Source organism: Perna viridis, chromosome 7 (genome assembly GCF_037379345.1).
Source record: "Perna viridis isolate PV_CMFRI_1.1 ecotype Kerala chromosome 7, ASM3737934v1, whole genome shotgun sequence".
In the NCBI taxonomy this organism is placed as follows: Eukaryota; Metazoa; Mollusca; class Bivalvia; order Mytilida; family Mytilidae; genus Perna; species Perna viridis.
This window is the reverse complement of record NC_142451.1, coordinates 47,885,353-47,910,956: the sequence shown is the minus strand read 5'-3', so window position 1 is coordinate 47,910,956 and position 25,604 is coordinate 47,885,353. Positions and strand designations below refer to the sequence as shown.

Below are 25,604 nucleotides of genomic sequence, written 5' to 3'. Positions count from 1 at the left end.
CTTTAAGGTGCACCCGGTTCGTCCATGATAAACCCGCTTGTGTGTTCTATTGATATAATAGAATAGTCTCATTTGACTTAAAGACGCCATTTATATGTTATATCAGTAGCACAGACAAGTAAATGGAAACTTTTTATAACTATCGTAGGCATAATAAAAATATCCCTTAAACTGTCGCTTCTATCCCCATCCCTAAACCTTCTCTCATGGCCAAGAAACATTGCACAATTTGTTTCACGGGTAACTGTCTAACCGATGTTTTATCTTTTTAAAAAATCCAAATATATTTGTGGTGTAAAGTTTCGTTGTGTCATATCACCATTATCGCCCTATATATTGCAGCTTACTATGGAATATGGTAATTAATGCTTGATAGTGATACGACCCACATGACTTCATGTCTATCTGTCCCCCTAGTTGATCCGTCCCCAGTAGATCCGTCCCCAAGTGGATCCTTCCATTTTTTTCAAAGTCAATCCGTTGACAAATGGATCCTTCCATTTTTAAAAGCCGATCCATCTCTAATCTTAAATTTGATGCATTATGCATTAGGTACTCGTACAATTAAAATAATAAACATAAATTGAATTATCTTATCCTTTTGAAGGAGTTAAATATAAACTATAAAAATCATTGTCCTTTTCTATATGTATTTTCTTAAATTTAAGGAATAGATTATAGTTATAAAATAATATTATATTATAAGTAAGACCTATTTGAGTACAATTTACAGTTATTATAAAATGAAAAGTAATTAGTCAATTCAAGTTATTTTTATGATTGAAGGGTTATTGTTTTCCATTTACTTATTTTTAATCCAGCTGATTTCTGTGGACATATACATGTGTAAATGAACAGCCTGCAAACCATGTCTTTATTTCTGAATAAATTTACAAAACCTTATAGTTTCTTCAATTTAGATGCTACCTTGAAAGTGTGATGATGGTAGTCATAAATGAAATTGACTGCAAAAAACAAGTTTTTCGGCACATGACACTAAATTTTATACACATAAATTTAAACTATATAATTATTGGAAGGGACGGAAAAATCAGGGGAGATCAACTGGGGATGGAACAACTTGAGGACGGGTAAACTTGGGAAAGGATCGACCTGCAATCATTAACAGGGTTGCAGTTTTACTCAAAATATAGCCTAAACTGTTCTAGTTCTCAATGTGGTTTAATTTATTAAGGTTTAATTCAACATATTGTTGTTATTAGATGAATGGTTCATAAGACTATGGAGATAACATTTCTAGGAACTGCTTCAGCATATCCGACCCCCAGCAGAAGTGTGTCATGTATTGCGTTGAAAAATGGTAAGTACATAATGGTGATATAATAGGTAACAATCAATAGTGAAAATTTACTTTACAATTATATATTGAACTTTACAATTACATATCGAAAGCCCTCGTTTAATATTGTATGAATTTGAGAAATGAAGTTAAGAACTTCAGTTACATTTTAAGCAAAACCCTTAAAATTTTACTCTGTAAATATACCAATTTTTGAGATTGCTTATTTTCATGGATCCTGTCAAGTTAACATATTCATGTATATCAATTTCTGTGGTTTCAAAAAAATGTTGAAGTTTATAAAGTGTTTAAAATCTATTTCATAGGGTGCTATTTTTTTGGAACTTTTCTGTCTACTGCAAAAATAGCCAAAATTATATGTTTACAGTAATATTCATCAGTTTTTATGGCTGGTATAGGTAACAAATTCTTCCCAAAAAGTGCATGTTAATAATTCACATTAATTGATTATCTGAGAATTGGTTATTAAAGAGAAGAATGAGGAGGCGATGAAAATTAAGCCAATGATTCCCACACCCTGAGTCCGCAATATTGTATGGCCTCTGAAACCTTTACTGAGGTTTCACACTATTCCCTGAAGTTAACATATAAAAAACCAGTTTCAACACGTCCAATATAAACAAATGCTAGAGGTTGTGGTTTTTGGATAATGGTATGGAAAATGTAGAGGTCTTGAACTTACTGATTGGGTACCAGCCCTCCCCTACCTCAAGCAAATATAGACAATGAAATATACAGAAAAACATAAAAAAATATAGGCATACTTAAATAAACTATTTTTTTTTTTGTTGTATAGAAGATTGGGTTTGGTTATTTGACTGTGGTGAGGGATCACAGACTCAGATCATGAAAAGTCCAATCAAGCCTGGAAAAATCAGTAAAATATTCATTTCTCATCTCCATGGCGATCATGTAAGTTGATGTTTATGAGTTATTTAATAGTCCTGACCACTCTTACCAGTCTTGCACAGATAGCTTAAAACTAAAATTAATTTTAAATGTGAAGTTTCATTGTACTACTCTGACTGAAGTTATATGCAAGTTATTATTTATAAGAGAGATCAGCTAATTTTTTTATTATTGAAGGCATGCTACAAGTGGTAGTTTTTAATACAGTCTAATTAAAGAGTAATCAAGGGAACCAAGGTTACAGTGGTAATCAAAATAATGTAAATAATGTAATCCAGGGAAATAGACTGGACATGGAAAACAGACATACACAACAAAGAACATAAAGTAACTAAAATTATACATACAAAGTAACAAAAGCAAATGAGCAACTCGGACTCCACTAAAAACTGGGAGCATGGAGCATAAAATCAGCAAATTTTTTATTTGTTTTGTGGAATAGATAATAATTTAAAAAATGCAAGGTCTAATTTTAATTAGACTGTTTTCAGTAAAATAATATCATATGTAATTAACATGATGAATGATTCATTTACTTATCTTAACAAGCACAATTGATCCCAAGATAAAAAGTATACACAATGGTATGATTTATAGAATGTTCATGTTAGAGACCAAAGGTAGATAATTCAATTGCAATTAAAATGTACAATTTATGAAGGCTCTTTTTATATACAAATTCTTGGATGAAAATGCAGTAAAGAAAAATTCATCCATCCTCAATTTTGATTTCACACAGCCTCTAGAATATTAGACTGTTGAATTAAATTTCAATGCTTAGAGTTGCAGTTCAGGGGTTCTCAAGGTGTTTAGGCTACATTTATGAAATGTCATAGTCTTAACTGTGTACGTTATTAGATTAGAAAAGAAATTTGGTGGAATATGCATTGAAGCAAATATGGGCTCTCATAAAAAAGACTTCTACATCAGACCTGCCTCTGGACATCATTGCTTTTCTTTCTCTTTAATTTTTTTTTCTGGACATATGGTGTATTTGAAAAGTTTGGAAAACAAATTTGTTTATATTTGTATTGACAGTGTTATGGTTTACCTAGGCTAATGTGTACAATCAGCCAAAATAACCAACGAAATGATCCAGTAGAGGTATATGGACCAGAAGGTTTACAGAAATTCCTACGCACCTCGTTGTCATTATCGCAATCTCAGCTAGGATTTGATTATACAGTCCATGAAATGAAAATAATTCCCGAACAGAGGATATTTGAGACAAGTGGGGCTGACTTAGTAGGTGTATTGTAAAGTTTTCTGTGAGAAAGTATTGTGAAATATTTGATAGAGTTACAATTAATATAAATAAGATCTTGTAATTTTTAGTGAAGGAATTAATTAATTATGCAAAATGATGAACTTGAATTACAAAATTTTAGTAATTTTAATGCTCATTTTTGGTCAAGTTTCACATAAATAAAATCTAGTTATAGTATGGTGAATGTTGGTCAGGTGGATAGGATAATTATTTTTTGTAACACTTTTCTCAACAATTACTAATCCCAATCTCTTGATATTTGGTATCCAGCATTAGGTACGGGTCTCATATTGCAGGATCCATTTTCAGGCTAGTTGAACATCTTCCTGTTAAATGAAATTCGGCCATTTCTGTCTTTGACCCATTTTAATTTGCAGTGCTTTATAATTACTGTCATCACCTTTTTTTTGTCAATGAAACCACGGCAGTGGCTGAAATTGACCAAGGCATCACATGAAAATCTTGCTAAATATCATAATTTGCGGTATCACTCACATGCATCCACGATCAATACCATTGTGAATGGAAAAGAGTGAAACGTGAAATGGAAAGGAGTAAAATGACCATGAAATTGATAGTTAATTAAGCAGCATGCAAGGGAAATTTCGCATCTTCCATTTTATTTAGAACTCCGTGTAATATTTATGCACTATATAATGACTTGTTTCTTCGGACTGTTGATCACATGGTGAAAAAATGTTACAATCACTGGCCATCTCATGATACTATTTGCGAAACAGTTTTGATTATCTTGAGGGAAAGAATGGATATTTTTTTCTGTATCTGTAGCCGCCGCTAGTACCCTCGCATCATCCCGTCATCAGGGATTTCTCCAGTTGAGCATCATGACAAATCTAAATACATTTTTTAATTTGCCTAACAATTTTTAGATGTAGACTTAAAATAGCTAAAACTAGTATTTGAGAGACAAAGTTTTATATATTTTAATATTGAAGGGAAAATTAATCCTTTTTTTTTCTGCCAGTCAACCCATTAGTGCAGTATTTTCGCGTCACCCCACATGCATCTCAACAGATGAGCATCATGTCAAATCTTCTGTATAAATCCTGTTTAATTTTTTTTATAGCATTGATGTACAATATTTATAAAATATTCTTTATTTGTAAAATATATATAATAATTTGTTAAGTATTGCACGAAGTGCAAATACGGTTACTTTTGGGGATATTTTGGTAGCATCCCTCTCAATTGCAAGGGAATGAGCACTAATCCTAAATTTACAAATTGTGAATCTGTCAGATTAGTTTATGATAAATAGGTATGAATCTATCATGAGCTCATAGTCCTGATAATTTACCCTTTTTTTGCTGTGTAATGTATGATTATATTCATGTTATAAACTTAAGAAGGTTTGAACTTTTTGAATCAATTTATAATTATGCAACAACAGCTAAAGTATAGGTATTGCATGCTATACATACATTGTATTTACCAATAAATACTTGTAACATGTATTCTTTTTCCGACACAGTTATTTCGAGAATGAAATATAGAAAATTATAAGTAAAAAGAACAAATTTTACTGTGTTGGCTATCTTTTTTTTTTAAAGATAAGACTTGTTTACAATGTGTTACTGGTAAACAGTACAAAAACCTAGTTTCAATTGATGTATTCATATCATTGTTTGTCATTTTAATACATACACACATATTTACAATTAACAACACATGTTGAAAACTGTGTATAGTACTTGTTTAGACTAAGTTTAGAATAGATAGTAAATTTGTTATTTACCAAAAGTTTTCATTTTCTGTTTATTTAGAATATTTTGACAGCATTGCATTTAATAGGGATGGGACTTGCTAGTTATCTGATTTAGCCATTAAACAAATATATGGGACCTGAAAGATACAAGTTGTTTGAATGACATGAACATGCAGATTGTTTCTATCACAGTCTTGAATACCCTTTTTGCATCTCTCAGGAATGCTCCATTTTATGACTCTGTTAGTAACTCTATTTACATGTAGTAGAGGTGAAAGAATCTTGGTTTTGGGTGAACTACTATGTTGATGCTTTGGTCTGATTGTATGGTCATGATTCATTTGGAAAGTACTTAGACAGCAGAAATGGCAAATTTATATGCTTTGACACAGGAACACAGGATTCAACAGTGGTTTAAGTAAAGAGTCTTTGTTCATGTATGATTAAGGGAGAACTTGGAGCTGTATAAATATTTGCTTCAATTCTATGATAAGTAAAAGAAAAAGCTATGTAGTGAAGTGATATAAAAAAGGGAAAAAAAACATGGAAGAGTGAATTAACATGTATATTTTAAATGTGTATCGTCAAATCTGTGTGTGTGAAAAGTATGAAAAGGTTATGAGTCATTTTCCCCCATTCGTCTTGTCAACTCAAGAAGCCATGGCTGCTCAGCTAATAAACAGTCTTTGGAAAAAAAATTCTTCTAAAAGATAGAATGGTAAAAATATTACTTTCCCTATTTTAAAATATTACAATCCTGTATCTTTATAGTTACAATCATTTCCCCATACTTCACATCCATACATAATAATGGGGTTGATTAAAGTATCAAATAGTTTTTCTAAGAGGGAACATGGATTATCCAATCCTATTGATTTCTTTATCTTAAACTATGCTTTTCGAACTTTTTCTGTTAGTAAGTTGATGGAAGTGTCTAAATTACCAGTATACCGTATTGTAATTCCTAAATAGCAGTATGATTTCACTGTTTCTAGACAATTTTTTCAAATGTAAATTTATTCAAGTATGATTTCTAGAAAAGCAGAGGACGCTTACCCTACTGGTGCACCTGGTCCATGCTCCCAGTTTTTAGTGGAGTCCAAGTTGCTCATTTGCTTTTGCTACTTTGTATGTATGATTTAAGTTATTTTATGTTCTTTGTTGTGTATGTCTGTTTTCCATGTCTGGTCTTTGTCCCTGGATTACATTCTTTTAATTACCGCTATAACCTTGGTTTCCTTGATTACTCTTTCCCATTTGAATTGAAAACTATTACTTTAGATTTTTGTTTATTGACTTCCAGTTTCCAGGAAGTACATAATTTATTCAAGATATCTAACGAATTTTTTAAGCCTTTATCAGATTACAATATAGTATCATCTGCATATAGGAGGGAGTTTATTGTCCCCAATCATGACTGGGTCTGTTGCATTTAAATCGTTGAGATTATTTATTTATAGACCAAAATGTGACTGTAATTTTTCCAATGTCTGGACTTATGGTAAATACTGCTACATTCATTTTTGATAATTGTATACAGCATTGTTGCATTGTTTGTAATAGAAAAAAAACGAAGACAAAAAAATCACATTAATTTCTGAATTTATGGTATTTGTTCATTAAATTGAAATTTATAATTTGTAACTTTTCATATTAGTCCTTATGTTTGTCATATTGGTATGGTGTTTTTATTAAAAATGTTGATTATTCTAATTTATCCAGGGATCACTTCTGTTCCATAGTCCCTTAACTTTTTCTTATGGCCCATGCGTGTTAGTAAAAGAGGCTAAAAGGCCTTTTAAAATGACCAAACAGACTACAGTGAAATGCAATAATGGCCCATGTTATTTTCTTAATTATTCATCTGAATCTTTATCTAAGGGATATGTGGCTCATACTGACTACAAACCCTTTTGTATAGAAAAAATGAAGGCATAGCATCCCCTATATATCAGAAATTTATAAATATTTATGTCAAGTTAAATAAAAAAATGACCTGACTTTTACTTTCTTATTATTAATTAAACACATGTGAATTGTAATTTTATATTTGTTTACTACTGGTACATGTCGCATGTAAATTGTGATTTTATATTTGTATACTACCGGTACATGTCACATGGTAATTGTGATCTTTCCTGTAATGTTTGAGATAAAAATTGTTATATCTGTGTACTAAGTTGCTATATTTCTACCTACAGACTTGGGATGTTGATCTTTCCTGTACTGACAGACTACATCCTAATGAACTTCCTGGAAAGTTGGTTGAATGTGATGATAACCAAATATGGCACTTGTAAGTCAGCTGGTTTAATATTAAGGTTTCATCAAATCATAAACTATTTAAGGAGTTCTACATGTTAGGAGGACTTAGTCATATTGGACCAAGTACCAGTGTAATTGTCTTGGTAATTTTAAATTAACAACTTCTGAAAATGGCTACATGTAGATCTAGCTACCTATGAACTTTGCATCTTATATAATAATCTGAGTTGATGTTACTTTTGAAATTATAATGTTTGATTTTATTTGATAGTTGGGTTTCTTATTTTCTTAAGTATGATACCTCTAAAAATTTAGGAAGTTTTAGGAAAATTTTCCAAAAAAGTTTAAAAAACTAGGGCCTTCTTATACAATTAACACTTCTGTCTGGCTGATTTTTTTTTTTTTTTTTTTTTTTGCAATGATCACCTAATTTTTTTTTTTCTTATATTAAGAAATTTTCCCTAATTATCTCCCTTTTGTAAATTCTGTAATTCTAGATATTATTAATTATCAAATTATAAATTTTGAAATTCTGCGATGTATACACTACGGCTAACGACCATTTTGACGATTCCCTTTTCCCACGGTGGGCGTGGGCAATGGTGGACAATATTTGTGTCCACCCTTGGACACGTTCCCACCGGCCCACGGTGGACACGTGGTTGGTCGCTGTCCACGTTGGCCACGCATTCTGGTGGTCAATTTTACATCTTGTTTCGTTTTAACAGGAATCGGAGTTAAACTCATTCTTACGTAATAATTATTACGGTCCTGTGGTATTATAAGAAGCATATCTAATTGTATGAACTATCGGGAACAATATTTCACAGGTGTCAATAGAGCTTCTTTATAATTGACAGTCATCAATTACCTGTGGGCGGGTTCAAAGCAGAGAAGCGTGAGCTTTTGCCATCAAATGGAATAAATACAGGAAATCGTGGTAACCTTTGATAGGTGCCATTTGATCTCTTTAATTGACCGTAAATCAATTAACGGTAGCGGCAGGTTTTAATACAATGCAGCGCTATCACTTGTCAAAAAATAAATTGTGTTATAGAAGATTTTTTTTTATTTAATGTTAATCAAGTGTTACTTGTTGGATTAGTACATTTTCAGAAATACCGAATAGTTCAACATAACTTATTTGAATTTGGAAACAACAACTAATCTTTGTAAGATGCATTCTGAGAAAAATACTTTAACGACCATGTGATGGAAAAAGTGCAACCTCCTTTTGCTTATAATATTTAAAATTCTTAGAGAAAATCAGCTAAGTTTGGATGTGTAGTCCCTTTGAAAGATGAATCTATTTACAACAGCATCCCCTTTTACGGCACTGCATTATTTTACTATGAATTTCTCACGGTGGCTAGAGATGCAGGTGTTCTATCTCGAACCTTTGATTGACAGGCAATCAATTAAATAAAATGTCAAGGGTATGGTTTTAAGTAAAGATGCAGTAACGTTGATTGACAGGTAATAAATTATAGGAATATTGAGGGTGTGGTTTAAAGTATTGTGAAATGAAACTGGACAGTTAACCGGCGCGTATTAGCTAACGACATTTACATGTACCTTAGGAAACGTATTCATGTAGGTGATTTAATCATGATTAGACATTCGTGCACGTATGTACTAAGATTGAGGAGTAATAATATTTTTTTTTCTTTTTTTTGTCATCAACCGTAAAAAAAATAAACGAGATATACGATGAGTGCAACCTTCATGAAATTCGAAAATAAAATCGAAACGACTGTGGGCTGGTGTTACGAATTTTAAATTTGTTAAAATTTGAATAATACTCTCTACTATGATTAATTTAGTATGTATCCATTTCAGTAACTACAGGTGAAAGGCAAAATAACGCAAAAATACGAAATTTTCAAACTTAATTTTTCCCCGTTTTAGTATTGAAATATATTGGAGATTTTCGGAAAAATGGCCAACTAAGTCGGCACAACAGTGTAAATAAAGATACTAATTAGTTTAATTTATTCTACATATAGTTAGTCGTAAAATTCATACTAGAAGAATTTTTTTTATCAGGTTATATATATATATAGGGGATTCTAACACTATTTTATACGGGATTTTTAATGGGGAAATTTTGATTTAAAAATATAATTTTGGATGTCCCTAGTTCGGTTTCTTTTTATTCTTTAATCTAAATATTATTAAACGATTCCTTCTCGTTAATTAGCAGTTAATCCACCACTTCCTGTATAATGGCTGAGTGTGACACGCTCAGGTATTTAGTACTGACATTACACGGATAATATGATTTGACCAATTAAGTTAACGTTTTAAACAGATTAATTAATTTTATTTCTAGGTGGCTATGATATGAAAATCACAAATACTTTACAAGATTATTACGTTTAGAAAAAGAAAAAAATACTTGTATTGAGCATGATTTTACAAGAACACTGAACATTTAATTATTGAAATAAAAATACGATTGCTCTTGTGTCATTCACCTATTTGTATATTCATAAACTAACAATGGATATTATGAAAATGAAAGTATTAATGTTTTTGGAATAAAGTTTCAGAAGATTCTAAAAAATTACGAGAGTTCAAAATAACACACTTTAAAAGAAATCCATTTTCGGGAATTACATATAAATTAATTTTAATTAAAAAGTCTGACTCGTAAAATGAAAAGTTATGATCTAACGTCAACGGTATGAAAAATTTAAGAAAGCATAATTTTACATTTCTATATGTCTCTTTAAGTTACTTGTTTTTTTGAATGACGGTGTCGAATTTTAAATACTTTCAAATATTATTATTCTTCTTATTATCTATGCAAGTAAAGCACGTTGTTCGTCGATCGATAATTGTCGCAGTGTCAACGAAATGTCAATTTACCTCATACGATGCTCAAAACACAGGGACACACCTTTTGATAAAACGTGAAACACATTGATTGGTCGACGATATTACAAAGGCGTTTACCAAATTTGCATAAGAAATTGACACACTCAAAGCATTCTAATAGTTATTGGTTAAAAATATTTTGTTCTTTTTTTAGATATGACGTAAGGAACCCGTCAGTAAAATGGGTAGTTCGCAAGTACTCGATTTTCTTGAACATTTTAATTTACAATTTGTATGCTACTGTTATTATATAATAACGGAACTAATCGTAGTCAAAATTGTTGAACTAAGTGAAGAAAAAAAAAACGGAAGAAATACGTCGTTCAATTGTCTATGGTGCGCTAAATCTAAAAGAACTAACTGCATATTCAACTTAAGAGGGGAAATTTTCACCCATCACTATAGTTGGCTAACGTGTGCTCGGATAATACGCGGTTAAATCCGTTGCCATTTGAAAACTCATTAAGTACGCGGTTCAATAATTCTGGATCATTTATTATCTTCCAACGATGCTTCCCGCTCTCAAATTTAGTTGAAATGACACGATATCGAAATTGGTTATTTATAGACCGTAAGTTAAAGTTGCACGTGTCTGCTTCAAATCCGTTCTTTCACTTAGGAAATACAACTGCGTTAAATTGATTGTCAGTAAAATAAGGAGTTCGCAAATACTCGATTTTCTTGAACATTGTAATTTACAATTCGTAACAATCTGGTGACAGGTCAGGTGTATAATATTATTACATGATACATGTAGCAACTGGAAATGATAAAATTAAGGCCTTATGAATTTCTTTAAAAATTATGTCAACTTCGGTTTCCGATTAATCCAGATTTACATTTTGATGATACTAAATAATGGTAGACTTAAGTACGATGTGGGCCGTAAGAAATAGAAAGAGTAATCAAGTGAACCAAGGTTATAGAAAAAAACAAAAACAAAACAAAACAAAAAAACAAGAGTTTAAAGCATTTAATTCATATAAAAACCTAATTATATCAATTCCTAAGTAAACACAAGGTGGTGTCACAATTTTGCAAATTCACTATACCTGTAAATATATTGCTTCGACATTATAGCATCAGCTAAGTTAGGCTATCTGGCAGTTAATGAAACATAGAATGCCCAGTCGAGCTATGCCTGGGTGCGCATTATTTATTTCGTGCCAAGCGTGCAGTGTTAGTAAGTGATATGCATACGACAAAATAAGAAGTCAGTGATATGTCATGATGGGAATGATGTGTGATATGATAATACGTAATGAAAATTACACGTACGGTGACATACTTCAGATAATAGTTTTTATTATATTATTTTACATATGGTGTAACATTCTTCTTTTTTCATTGCTTATCATGATCATATGATTCCAAGTATATTCAACGTACCCGAAGCTTTCTATTTTTAAATATATTGATGCTATGTTTCTGTTTATATGTATGGTGATGCTATACTTCTAAATTTAGATCTGGATAGAAACCATTTCGTTCTGTAATTACTCTCAGCCAATCCTTCCGGAAGCACCGTAGACGAAGCAGACAAAAAAAAAAATACAATATCTACATATGTAATATATAAATTAAGGACTTTCACTCAGTCAATACTTATATATGGACCTGTTAGATTTGTCCTCCATCAATATAATCTGAGCAGGTCCATATTGTTAAAACTCCATAACTTATAAATATATTACATTATTATATTATATACTATAATATTTACTCACTGACATATTTCGTATAAACTGGTAAGATGCATGAAAAAGATAAGGGGACATTATCTACCTCAAAGAACTGAATTTTTACATGTTATGCATATATATTGTAAAAGACATTTTATTTACAGGTTTGAGGACAATAAAATAGGCATCAAGGCAGTATGGTTGAAACACAGAATTCCTTCATATGGATTCGTAATTGACGAAAAGCCGATAGCTGGAAAGTAAGGTATTCTGAATTCGGGATCATTAACATAATTTTGGGAAACAGCTCATTCCTTTTTCAAATGGACCTCTCATTTAATTTTAGTCTGCAGTGAAAGGGCCAGATAGCAGTCTGTTTTACCTTTTAGAACATTCCATGGAGCTTATCTTTCCTTTTCTTGATCAAAGGAAAACTTTCGTCTACCCAGAGAAGTAACTATGGATACTCTGGTATATATCAATTACAAAAATATACCCATATGGAACTCAGAGTTAATTTGTTGTCACTTATTGTTTCTTGTTTAGTTTTATATTAGTTATAAAAAAAATATGATGCAGGTGTAAGCAGTAAGAGGACAAAGTTGAAAATTGACTTTTTTAACTTTTTAAATTTTTCAAAAACTTTACATTAAGTAGGATTTATTTTTCTTTATAACTTAGTAAAACTCAAAGGTGTGAGCTATAAACATTTTGTTTTGATGATGATTGGGGGTTTTTACAGTCTTGACTATCCTTACAGATCTCATACGACTGCTTCTTACAGGGAGTCTGTTAGTAGATGTCTGTTAATAGTTGGAGGTAGCGGAGTCCAGCCTCCGGTAAACCTGACCAAAGAACTCAGTCAGAGTATGTCCTACTAGTGGCTGGGTTGCTCTGTTGACGCTCTGGTCTACTCCCAGACCCGCGTGGATCTGAGAGTGTTTCCCCACTCTTACTACTTGGGAGTATGTCAACGTGTAGAATGTGATTTTGTTTTGTTAAAGACTGGACTTTATATAGTCCTTGGTTAAAGATACAAAACTAGTAAGATCCTTACTCTGCATTACTGGTTGCCGACTTGGATTTTACTAAACATACTTCTGTTATCCATTTAGGTTACCAGTACACCTTCTTTAGGTTTAATTCCTGTCAGACTGAAATCAGACCCTCAGTGCTTCTAAGGTTAAAGGTTACATCATATAGTTTACCAGTATGAGGACTTTGCCCTCTATTATAGTTGTTCAGGATTATGTACACTGTTAACTAAATCAGATACTAATCAGTCTGGAAAATTAGTGTGTTCTTCAAAATAAGCCAATACATGGTGATGCAAAGGTTTGGTACATGTCAATGAGACAGATACCCAAGAAGTCATATACCATAACAACATTCAAACTAAAAGCTTTTTTTTAATTACAATGTTATAGTATATTATTGTTTTTGTTTATTGTCAGGCTGGATCCAAAGTTACTGGAAGCAAAAGGTATTCCTAAAGGTCCCTTGTATTCTAAAATAAAGGCTGGAGAGATGATAACATCACCTTCAGGTGAACAGGTATATCTCATTAAAATCAATTACTGCAGGTTTTTAAATGGTTGCATGCATATTACTTTCATTTTTATATACCTGTCAAAGATGGGTCATATTATAGTATACAAATGTCCATCTGTCCATGTTGATATGTCATGTCGTTAACTTGAGAACCCTTTGCTCAGTAAACTTCAGACTTTACTTAAATATTTGTTACCATGATCTTACTGTCTGTATATTTTTTGTAGAAAATTCCAGATTAAGTTTCTGAGTAATGAGACTTAATTTTACAAAAGGGGAGAGTCAAAATTTTACACTTCATCCAGTATTAGAAATGGCATGTTAGATTTATTTCAAACTATTCATGGTTATTTGTTTCAATGGTTATTGATCCATCAGTTATCATTCAATCATTGGTCATCCATCTGTCAAGTAGTTGCACAGAATGGTACACAGGCGGTAACTTCTTTTATAACTATTTCTTATCTTTCATAGATACATCCTAAAGATGTTCTTGGTCCTAAAAGACCAGGAAGGAAAATTATCATCTGTGGTGATACAAGTTACTCTGATGAACTTCTAAAAATAGGAAATGAAGCAGATGTCATAGTTCATGAAGCAACACTTCAGAACAGTATGAAAGACACTGCATTACAAAATGGGCATTCAACTCCAGGTAGGTCAAAGGTCAATCTATTTAGGTAAAGATCGATTCAAGAATCATATGACAGTAGACCATAAGTGGATATGAAATACATCAGTCGTAAAGCATACAAAAAGCCCATTCTAACATGATATGCTTTGAAAGTCTTTACAGACCACAGCTGTGGTAAAATGGTGATAAAGATACGATCAACATCATACACAGTGATATCCCTGGTTGATCCACAGTATCGTCGTCTTACCTGAACTCACACTTCCGGTAAAATCGTAATTTCGGTTATAAGAATAGCCCGGTTATTTGCATAATTTTTACTGGCAAATAGGCTATGCAATTAAGCGGAATCTACTGTATATATAAAAAGAAAAAGAATGTTTTCACTGGCATTAGTTCATTGTAATTAGGTCATAATGGTGCCACAATTATACACTGTTTAACTAAAATTGCTTAAAACTTAAATTTTGTCGTTTTTTTCAGTCATATTTCCATCCAGAAAAAACAGAAAATCTTCATACCCAAGAAAACAACTTCATATTTTCATTTTTGATAAACTATGTTATAATACTTGGGTGTGGACACCATTTCCTTGCCAAAATCTGACCAGAAAGTGACCAAAAAAAAAACAAAATTGAAAGTATACCTGAATTTTGATAAACTTTAAACAATTTGATATACCCCTGCAAACAAAGTTTAGGGGTATATAGGTTTCACCCTGTCTGTCCATCTGTCTGTCTGAACTATTTTCTTAGCAGCTAGCAGCATTGTTATAAAACTCTCTGGGATTTGAACTTAGGCGTATTTCAGCAAAACTAAGTCTCATGTGTTATCTGCAACTCCTCAACAACTTGCAGGATTGTTATGAAACTTAATAGGGTGTTAGATTACCATATTGGGATATGCATTTTGTCAGGAATTTATGTTGTAGCAAAAATTGTAGAAGTGATAGCTGTTGGAACTTGGGCATTTTTTAGCAAAACTTGGTCTGATGGGTTGTCTGCAACTCTCCCTAATGACTGGTAGGATTGGTATGAAACTCAGGTGTGTTAATGTCTTCAACTCCTCCTCATCAACTTGTAGGATTGTTATGAGACTTAATGGGGTGTTAAATTGCCATATTGGGATGTGCGTATTGTCAGAAATTTATGTTTAAAGAAAATTTGTAATAAATAATCTGTCACTATGTTGTCACTAAAAAAATAGTACTGATTGCGGTTTGGAGTTTGGGTATTTTAGAAATGGCAGCAAATTTGTATCAAAAGTGCTTAGTTTATTTCTTATAAAAATTGTGTCCAATAGAATCGTGTGTTCACTTTGGTCCTCATGTACTGGGTTTAACAGGCTTTAGGGGTATTAGTTCTGTTAGAGGCAGTGTCTAGTTTGTCCTTTCAATGCAAGAAATATCAGAAGTTTTGTGATGGATCATCATTCAAGTCTCAAAATTCACAATTAAATCTTTCAACACTTTATGATGATTATCAGTTGTATTTTAGGCCAATAAGAACTTTATCACCCCTTCTCCTTTAAATTAAATCCTATCCTTGAAATAAGAACTTTATCACCCCTTCTCCTTTAAATTAAATCCTATCCTTGAAATTCAGTGGGAATAAAGCTGCAAAGTTTATAGACCTTTTAACTGTTATATAGTACCATTGAATATGATATACAGCATCCTTGGTGAAACAAACGATGTAATGGATTGTTTAAGGAATTATTTAATACATATAGCCTTCATATATCAAATATGAAAAAGATAATGAATCATTAACTGCATGAAATTAAGACAGCATCATACTGAAGTACAGATGTAAGAGCCAGGCAGGATGTTGTCATTCAGATTGTTCATCCTGGGTTAGAGAGTATCCTTTATTAGTCACTCAGGCTCCTAAGATAGATTATTATTTTACTGTCATAATGATAAGTCAATATCTTGAGAGCCATTAGAGTGGCTTGAGATCTGTAAAACAAAGTTAATACAGACCCATACACAGGGGGTAGGTGGGGGTGTAACTGCAGCTGCACCCCCTTTTCAAAATCAACAAGCACTCTTAAACTTGTTGTTTTGATTCAGCAGTGACTATTAAAGTTGATATTTTGTAGGAACTAAGAAGTTTGTAAACCCTTTGGAAAATCCTGTGTAGGGCCTGTCAGAGGAGTGGCCTGAGATCCATGAACTTAATTTAACATGCTCGAGATAAATGTGTTGTAATTTTGTTTTAGAAATGGCTGCAGATATTGCTAAAAGGCTGAATGTAAATAAACTTGTATTGACCCACTATAGTCAGAGATATAAACCTATAGACTGTACTGTGGAAAGTAATAATGTAAGTAAACTGTGTTCTATGGACTGTACTGTGGAAAGTAGTAATGTAAATATACTGTGTGTGCTATAGACTGTACTGTGGAAAGTAGTAATGTAATTATACTGTGTGTTCTATAGACTGTACTGTGGAAAGTAGTAATGTAATTATACTGTGTGTTCTATAGACTGTACTGTGGAAAGTAGTGATGCAAGTACACTGTATGTCCTATAGACTGTACTGTGGAAGGTAATAATGTAAGTACACTGTGTGTCCTATAGACTGTACTGTGGAAAGTAGTAATGTAATTATACTGTGTGTGCTATAGACTGTACTGTGGAAAGTAGTAATGTAATTACACTGTGTGTCCTGTAGACTGTACTGTGGAAAGTAGTGATGCAAGTACACTGTGTGTCCTATAAACTGTACTGTGGAAAGTAGTAATGTAAGTACACTGTGTGTCCTATAGACTGTACTGTGGAAAGTAGTAATGCAAGTATATGGAACGCCATAACTGTCTTATCTGGTCAATTATATTTATACGCAGTGCTGTTTTCTTTATATTCGGTACTTTCTTATTTATATGCGGTTGTATTATCTTTATATGTATTGGTTTTACCTTTATATGCGGTGGTTTTACCTTTATATGCAGTGGATTTACCTTTATATGCGGTGGCTTTATCTTTATATGCAGTAGTTTCATCTTTATATGCGGTGGTTTTATTTATATATACGGTGTATTTCCTACATCAGCACTCTTCTTTATATGCTGTTTATACGACTTTATATGCTGTAAAAAGCCTTGATTATCTTATGGCAAGGCTTAAATGTTCAGAACATTTAAACATGATCAATTTTGTGCAGCACATTGTGAAAAAAATCAAGGAAATTTTGCAATAATTAGGCTTCGAGTATCTTGTAGAATTATTTTAAAGAAAAAAAAAATAACAAAATAACACCCGACATTATTGGACATCTATCTATTTCTCAAATAGAATAGTTAGGTGTAAAGGATAGATTGGAAATGATGAAATTACATCTGAAATATTTGCCTTATGGAAGTCGAAACCAAGTAAAAAAGATGTAAATTTCGAGATTCCAAAAGACTTACTTAAAAACTATATCAGTAAGATTATTTTGGTTTCTGAAAGTGTTCTGTATAGAAAAGATGAGGATGCACGATTTAAGGAAACAATAGAATGAAATGAACTATTACAAATTAATTATGGGATTCAGAAACAAGACTTAAAGTCTTATATTAAACCGTCTCCTAAAATCATGAATAATAATTATATCATTGATATTTAGCATAGCTCAAGGAAGTAGTGCTCTAATGTTCATTTAATGTGCATTTGGCGAGTTAGATGCAAATTGAAGAGGTTGATATAATTAATGCTCTAAGTATTTACTCAGGTCATAAGCAATTTTCAAAATTATTCAAAAGAAATATAGCTCTATAATTTAGGTTTTTAATTTGGAGCATTGGCTGTATCAAAAATGGTTTGAACCTTGGTAAACATTTCAAGCCTATATTTGTAACCCACTGGGGTTTTTGTGACTGTTTATATGCCAAAAGTTAACATTTCAGTTCATGTTGAGGCATAAATAGATGTCCAATAATGTTGGGTGTTATTTTTTCCTTTAAAATGATTCTACAAGATTCTCGAAGCCTAATTATTGCAAAATTTCCTCGATTTTTTTCACAATGTTCTGCACAAAATTGATCATCTTTAAAAGATCTGAACATTTAAGCTTAGCATTGATATAATCAAAGCTTTTTTACAGCATACATGTATAATGAAGTTTGAACAGCATATAAAGTCGTATAAACAGCATATAAAGAAGGGCGCTGAGGAAGAAAAATACACTGCATATATAAATAAAACCACCGCATATAAAGGTGGAACCACAGCATGTAAAGATGAAGCCACCGCATATAAAAGTAAATCCACTGCATATGAAAATAAATCCATTGCATATAAAGATAAAACCGCCGCATATAATGGTAAACCCACCGAATATATAAAGGTAAAACCATCGCATATTAAGATAAAACCACTACATATAAAGTTAATACAACGGCATATAAATAAAGTATTGAATATAAAGAAAACAGCACCGTGAATAAATATTATTGACCAGTTAAGACAGTTATGGCGTTCCGTACAAGTATACTGTGTGTCCTATAGACTGTACTGTGGAAGGTTATAATTTAAGTACACTGTGTGTCCTATAAACTGTACTGTGGAAAGTAGTAATGTAAGTATACTGTGTCCTATGGACTGTACTGTGGAAAGTAGTAATGCAAGTACACTGTGTGTCGTATACACTGTACTGTGGAAAGTAGTAATGCAAGTACACTGTGTGTCCTATAGACTGTACTGTGGAAGGTAATAATGTAAGTACACTGTGTGTCCTATAAACTGTACTGTGGAAGTTAGTTTTAGCCAAGCAAGGTATCTCATCTCAGGCCAAATAAAACAAGCAAGAAAAAAATGGGTATGTAGGGAAACTGTTTATATCTAGCTCACCTGTCATAAAAGGCCATGTGAGCTTTTGTCATCACTTGGGGTCCATTGTCTTTGTGGTATGTTGCCTGTTGTTAACTTTTCTTTAAATGCCTTCTCCTCTGAAAACACTCAGTTATTACCAAATTTTGTCACCAGCATCCTTAAGGTTTTTTCTTTCAAATTGTATCTATTATATAGATCAAGCATAAAACATGATTGCCATTAATATTTTTTAACCACAGGAGTCAAGTTACCAATTTCGACATAAATCTAAAAAATTATAAAGGATATGAAAAAAACAAATGTGACATTCCTTTTTCAGCTTTGAGAGCTCTACCAAAGTCTGTATTGGGTAAAAATTGTCAGATTTTTCCAGTTTTTCCTGTTCTCAAAAAAACCAAAGTTGCCAATTCTGTATAAATATCACTAATATTATGATTATAAATACATAATGATATAAAGAGCTGAATTAATAATACTTTCAATTCTGAAATGGTGAGCAATTCAGGCTCTTGTGAGCCTCTGGCTCAAATATTTTTTTTTTATTCTAAATGTTTTTTGTTCTTCTTTTTAGAAAGAAGATTCTGTTCAAACTTTGCTGGATGAAGCTGTTGCTGGTCTAGGAAAAGATAGAGTTGTTGCAGCATATGATCTATTGACTATAAAGATACCACTTAAATCTCAGGACATAATATAGCTCTATTTTTACCATTATCTCAATGTGAATCAATTTGTGCAATTCAATAGTAGACTGATAATTGCATGACTCTTGACCTTTAAGGTTCTTTTTAGAAGAAGCCTCAATTTGGTTGCTATAATTTCTAATTTTATCTTCTAGACAAATAGGGTATTGATGGAATACTAAGTGATACCCTGTCTCGTAATGATGAAAAAGTGGATGGCAAAACTATCAAAATGAGCTAACTTGAAAACTACATTTTGGATTTTGTTGAAAATTGCATAAATGGTACATTTGTACTAAATAACTGTGCGAAGTTAAAATAGGTAGGAGTCATGCAAAATGTGATTCATGGTTGGAAAGCCTACATATTTTTATTATTGTTTAAAATGTTGTCGTAAAAAGAAATTAGTATGTGGCTTTTCATATAAACCTTGTTCATAGGAGATAAATATTACATAGAATGTACAGTAGAATTCAAAATTAAGGGAGATAACTCTGTAAATGACACTGAAATACAATAGAAACTATTGGATTTTCAATGTGGATTATCTCCCATGAGCAGACAGATTGGAATGAATGATTATACACTTCATCATATAAAACTATTAAGCAACGTAATAACAAAAATAAAAATGTGTAGTGTTTTTGGAATGTAAAACATATAACAGAATTTCCTTGATTCTTACATAGACTACTACTTAATAGGTAACAAACATCAAAATCATTTTAAAAAATTGGCCAAAATTTGAATAATTCCAGAGCGTAACTTTTGAACGCCTCCATAGAATCTCACTAAACTTGGATTGTTGAAGACTTATGAGGTGAGGGAGACACCTATTGAATTTGTGGTCAGTAGGTTAAATAAAGATCAAAGTAAAACAGACTTAACAAAATGTGATTTTGCATTTTGCAATATTCCATGAAAGTTTACTTTTTTTGCGAGGCGGGGGACCTGGAGCACTGCTCTTGTTTACCTTTTGAACGGATTGTTTTACTACTTTTGGAACATGAACAATTTTTGTTTGAGTATTTTGTGATATTGCTTATATTTGAACAAGAAGAATTAGAAATATCATTGCTACTGCAAACTTATTAACTTTTGGAATTTTATGCATGAAATAGTCCTCAGCAACCAAGAAAACCATTCCAGGTGCCTTTGAATTCATGAGTGTTGTTTTCTGTTGGTTTTATTACATGATAAAACAAATCTAATGCACCATTTATTGAAATCTTGGGATGTAAATTGTGCTCAATGTCTCTCTTCGAATTTACTTAAATTTTGGAGCCCTCATGGTTGAAAATCCCCACAAATAGTTACACTTAGCAGGTATGCTACTGTTGTTTTTAAACTTTATTTACAAAAATGTATGCATTCACTTCAATATTAAAAATTTTGGAAAATACCTCACCTGCCTTCTTTCATTTATAAATGTATTAGTGAGCTAGAACTTTCCATAATAATTCGATTTTGTACATTGAAGTAATCTCCCCTTCATCTGATGGCTGTATTCCAATTTTCTAACCAAAGGGGATCCTTCCCACAGATCCATGTTCCCCGAATCTGCCATTGGCTGACCAGTTATCAAACCATATAAAAAATTCAAGTCTTGAAAATCTAAGGGCATGCAGGTACAATAGCCTTAAGGATGTTAATTCTACACCATTTCATTTATTTAACCTTGTAACTATGTATCCTGATGTAGAGAAAATAAAAGCTGTTACACTGATGTATGAGTAATTGTACATGTATTAATTTTGTACTATGATCATAATCTGCCCCTCCACAATAAAGACATCTGTGATTTGTAGATGTAAATAACCAAGAGTGCTAAATATAGTGTAATCAACATATGTTATTTGAATCAGTTTTCTTACAGCACAGAATTAACAGTACAGTATACAGAGGCATTAGAATTAATCTAACTGCATGGAGTGGCCTAATTACATGTGAAATGTTTATTAACGCAACTGATACATAGCTAGACTAGAGTCAGATCAAGGGTCAAACAACCCAAAGTGTCAAAATTATTGTAGAAAATAGTGTGTATTGCAAAAGTATTACAGAGTAGTAGTATATACTGCTTTTGTAAATTGATTAAATGTTCGAGTCAGTACCGATGTTTACTGGTAATTTTCTGCAAATGTCTGCAAATTCCCTGAATTTGTCCTTTTCTAACCATAATTTTAAGTATTGTCACATGCAAGTTACAAAAAACATATTTAAACCATGAATTGCCTATGAACAACTCGGACTCCAGGGTATGCGTCCTGCAGAAGGTGAAAATGTAAAATTTGCCTTGTTAGATTAAAAAAATATTTCTCCAGATACTTCAATGTGCAATATAATTGGAATCACGTCTTGGAAGTATATCATAACTGCCTTATTGACGCTACCATTCAAGTATTTTGTACACTTCATAGACCTGTCATTTTCAAAGGAAGGCGATAAAACAGTTTCTAATCGTTGTATAAGTAAATTGCGTATTATTCACGTTTTGTTTGTAAATAAGTTTTCGTTTGATCTTTCTAAAGTATTCAAATGTGTGACATTAACATTTTTTAACCAATATAAAAAGTAAAATAAATGTAGTTCATGTATTATCGGAGACCAAAAACAAGAGGAAATCCTTGGAGATGATCACACCGAGAACTCCAACACACAAAAAACGAACAAAGCAAATCCCACTAAACACCGAAGTGAACTCAAATGTTCCGGAAGGAATATCACACTGTTGTTCATGTGGAGAAGAAAAAAGAAGGAGTTCTCTGATCTAAGGACTCTTTAATTATAATATGACCACTATAAATGATGGGAAGTAAATCCTTGTCTTGCCACCAGTGACAGCTTTCTTGTCTATATAATCAACTGTTTTATTGTACATTAATTTCACATTTCTGAAAATAAGCGATTTTCGTGTATCAAAGAGTGTGAATATTTCCTGTATGTTATAACAAAGGGCATGGCACCCATTATTTAAAATAAAAATCGAGCTCTTGGAAACTGATATTTTGAGGATACCCCTTTTCCTGAAACAATTGACCCTTGATACTATGTCATTTTTCCTCTCTGAAAGAGTAAATAAGGGGACCAAGATACGAGCGGAAAACCAAAGATAAAGGCTAGACAGGGAAAACACACACACACACAACAAGGTACATAAAAATAAAACGTACTAAGAAACAAATAAGTGAGTATAATTTTTATAGAACTGTAATAAAGCATAAGGAAAAAAAACAATCATTATTTGTAACTGAGCTTACACAAATGGGACAGTGTATATTTTTATCATTTTATTATTATATAATATTATCATTATCATTGACAATCAAAAAACTATGCCTTTTTCCGTTCGATTTTGAAGTAATGCTTTTTGGTGGTGAGTGCATGTCTTCGGTGTCGCGATCATATCAATTCAAATCTTGGCTAAGTGGATAGTGTCCTTGTTATGGTGAAGCATCTAAACCTGCTTGTCTTTAGTGTTAAGTTTGCTTGAGGTTACTCTGGTCACATTAATGTTGTTTTGCAACATTATTTTACATTAACTAAGCACTTATTAGATTACGGAAGCGCTTGGTGGACATGTCGAGTCGACCTTGCTCTAATTATTATATATGGAAATAAACCTTAATGAATGGAAGCATCTGGAAAAAATTATATTTAGTCAAAACCGCTGACCTTGGGCTTCATTTTAATCAAAACAATGCAAATAAATAACGATAAATGAACATGAAACATCGGGTAAACAAGACTTGGTAATGTTATAAATAGAGCAGACATGTCCTTTCGAGTATCAGATTCCTGGTAAAGCCGTCGTAATCATGCAAGTAAGTTCTTAGATCTCTGGGCATAAACCTTTAACCTTTCTTTTACTTTCGGGAAAAAATGCACCTTTTGATTACCAAATTATTTTTTTCTTTGGATTTTTCAGCCCCAATCCTTCATCAAATTATATTTTTTCTGATAATACAATCCAAAGCCATATTTTTACTTGAAATTTTGAAACAAATATACAATTTAAAAGCTACCTACACCAAATAAAGTAACTATATTCTGAATATTGAAAGTTCTATTATTATCATTATTTGTTTTTTGTTTTGTTTTTGTTTTTGTTTTTTTTTGTTTTTTATTGTTTTATTGTTTTTTGTTTTTTGTTTAGTTTTAGGTGTTTTTGGTTTTGTAGTTACTCATTAATTTTAGAATGTGCTTTAAATTTCAACTTTTTAGGAACTTTTGAGGTTGATTCTCGAACGTGATTTTGACTCGCACACACTTATCGATACCTTTTATAGAGCAAATGTTGTACACCTTTATATTTATACATTATATTTATTTTACAGAGGAAAGTTTTGGTGTTTGTTTTGGTGGTAGCACTGACTCTTCTCTCAGTCACAGAAGCCAATAAGGATGTTCATTGTTTGAATCAGTGTGACAAAGATAAGAACAGATGTATCAATCAGTGTGACAGCAAGAAATGTAAGGGAAAGTGCAAGGATAAACACGATAAATGTAGGAAGAAGTGTAAGAAAGGCCGATCTCTGGACGAGGATATGGAGTTAGACGATGCTGAGGCTTATTTCGACTAAATTCTGTATTTGGTGTCAGTCTTCTACTGAATGTATACATTTAACTGACAGTTTTTAAATATTCAATAGACTTATTTTCCTGAAAGGACAACTTTTAAAGAGGTTTTATCAAATGTTTGAACTTTGTTGGTGCTGTTTCTTACTTTTTGTAGCAATATGTCTTATTAAATTAGTTCATTGTTAAACATATATTGTTTTGTTAATTTATATGAGAATATGCATGTATACTCTACCGTTTGTACATGAATATATCATGCCCAATATAGAAATCAAATCTGATGAAAATTAGACGTACAAATAAATCCATGCAGTCACTGCATGTGACTATCATCCTATCAGATAAATACCTGAGAATTCTGAACAGAAAATAGAATGAACTTTGTCATGTCAGCTTTTACATGCAGTAAATTGAGCTGATTCGATTTTATATAGATTGATAGTAAACTTTACTTTCCGGTTTGTGTGTCTTAAACGTCGAAAATTACCTCTTTTGCGTATCCGTGTGGCATTAATAATTGGGTTCATGATTATAGCTTTTAATGTTGGTGGTGGTGTGGGAAGGTAGCTTAGAACCGAGGGAACCAGAATTCTAGCAGAAATCAAAACAATGTAATCCAGGGACAAAACCAGACATGGGAAATAGACACACAAAAAAAAGAACATAAAATAACAAAAATAATACGTAAAGAACAACAAAAGTAAACAAGCAACTCGGACTTCCCCAAAAACTGGGAGCACCGGGAGGTTAAGCGTCCTCTGCTTTTCTAGAAAAATCATCCGAGTTGTTCATAAAAATGTTCTGTTCGGTAGGGTTGATGGTTGCGTTTTGTTAAAACAAATCGTTCGAATTCTTGAAGGGAATCGCCCTTTCGAACGATGTCATTTGATCTATAGAAACCTGTACTAAATACAGGTTTAACTAGTCATAAATCGAAAGGTTAGTTTCTATTTTTTAAGTTGAAATAACTTTATCAACTGAGAGGATCAAAATGATTCCACCTCGTTTTGTCATAGAAACAGTGGACAACTAGTAAGCTCATCTTACACACCTCTTTGCTTGATATACTAACAACAAATATTGAAAATTTTATATTAAAGGGGCATTTAATTGACTGTATGACACGATACGTTATCAGCGCATGATATATTGTGTCATAGACGGTGAAGGTAAATATAAACAATTTTCACTCGCTAAAAGCCCAGTAACTTCTTATGGGTACATATCCCTTTCATCCTACTTAACTACCCTATAAGTAATAAGGCGTAAATATATAATTAAAGACTTTCAAT

The 25,604-nt window shown here is 32.1% G+C and overlaps 1 protein-coding gene and 1 long non-coding RNA gene across 3 annotated transcripts; both read left to right on the top strand.

Moving 5' to 3' along the window:
• The first annotated feature begins 159 nt into the window (after window positions 1–159).
• LOC148613049 (zinc phosphodiesterase ELAC protein 1-like) lies at window positions 160–21,457 on the top strand. 2 transcript variants are annotated; one of them, XM_088595049.1, is made up of 10 exons: window positions 160–240; window positions 1,224–1,321; window positions 2,118–2,233; window positions 3,269–3,475; window positions 7,425–7,519; window positions 12,215–12,310; window positions 13,505–13,604; window positions 14,076–14,256; window positions 16,459–16,562; window positions 19,623–21,457. In XM_088595049.1, exons 2-10 carry the CDS (start codon window positions 1,228–1,230, stop codon window positions 19,743–19,745), a joined length of 1,116 nt encoding a protein of 371 aa, XP_088451175.1. In that variant the 5' UTR covers window positions 160–240; window positions 1,224–1,227; the 3' UTR covers window positions 19,746–21,457. The 2 variants fall into 2 exon arrangements, with proteins under 2 accessions (XP_088451175.1, XP_088451176.1); XM_088595050.1 differs by having other exon boundaries at window positions 228–358.
• Window positions 21,458–23,432: 1,975 nt separating this feature from the next.
• On the top strand, window positions 23,433–24,440 carry LOC148613048 (uncharacterized). Its single transcript, XR_015923955.1, has 2 exons — window positions 23,433–23,555; window positions 24,069–24,440. It is a non-coding gene; the product is annotated as an uncharacterized LOC148613048 (long non-coding RNA).
• The last annotated feature ends 1,164 nt before the right edge of the window (window positions 24,441–25,604 follow it).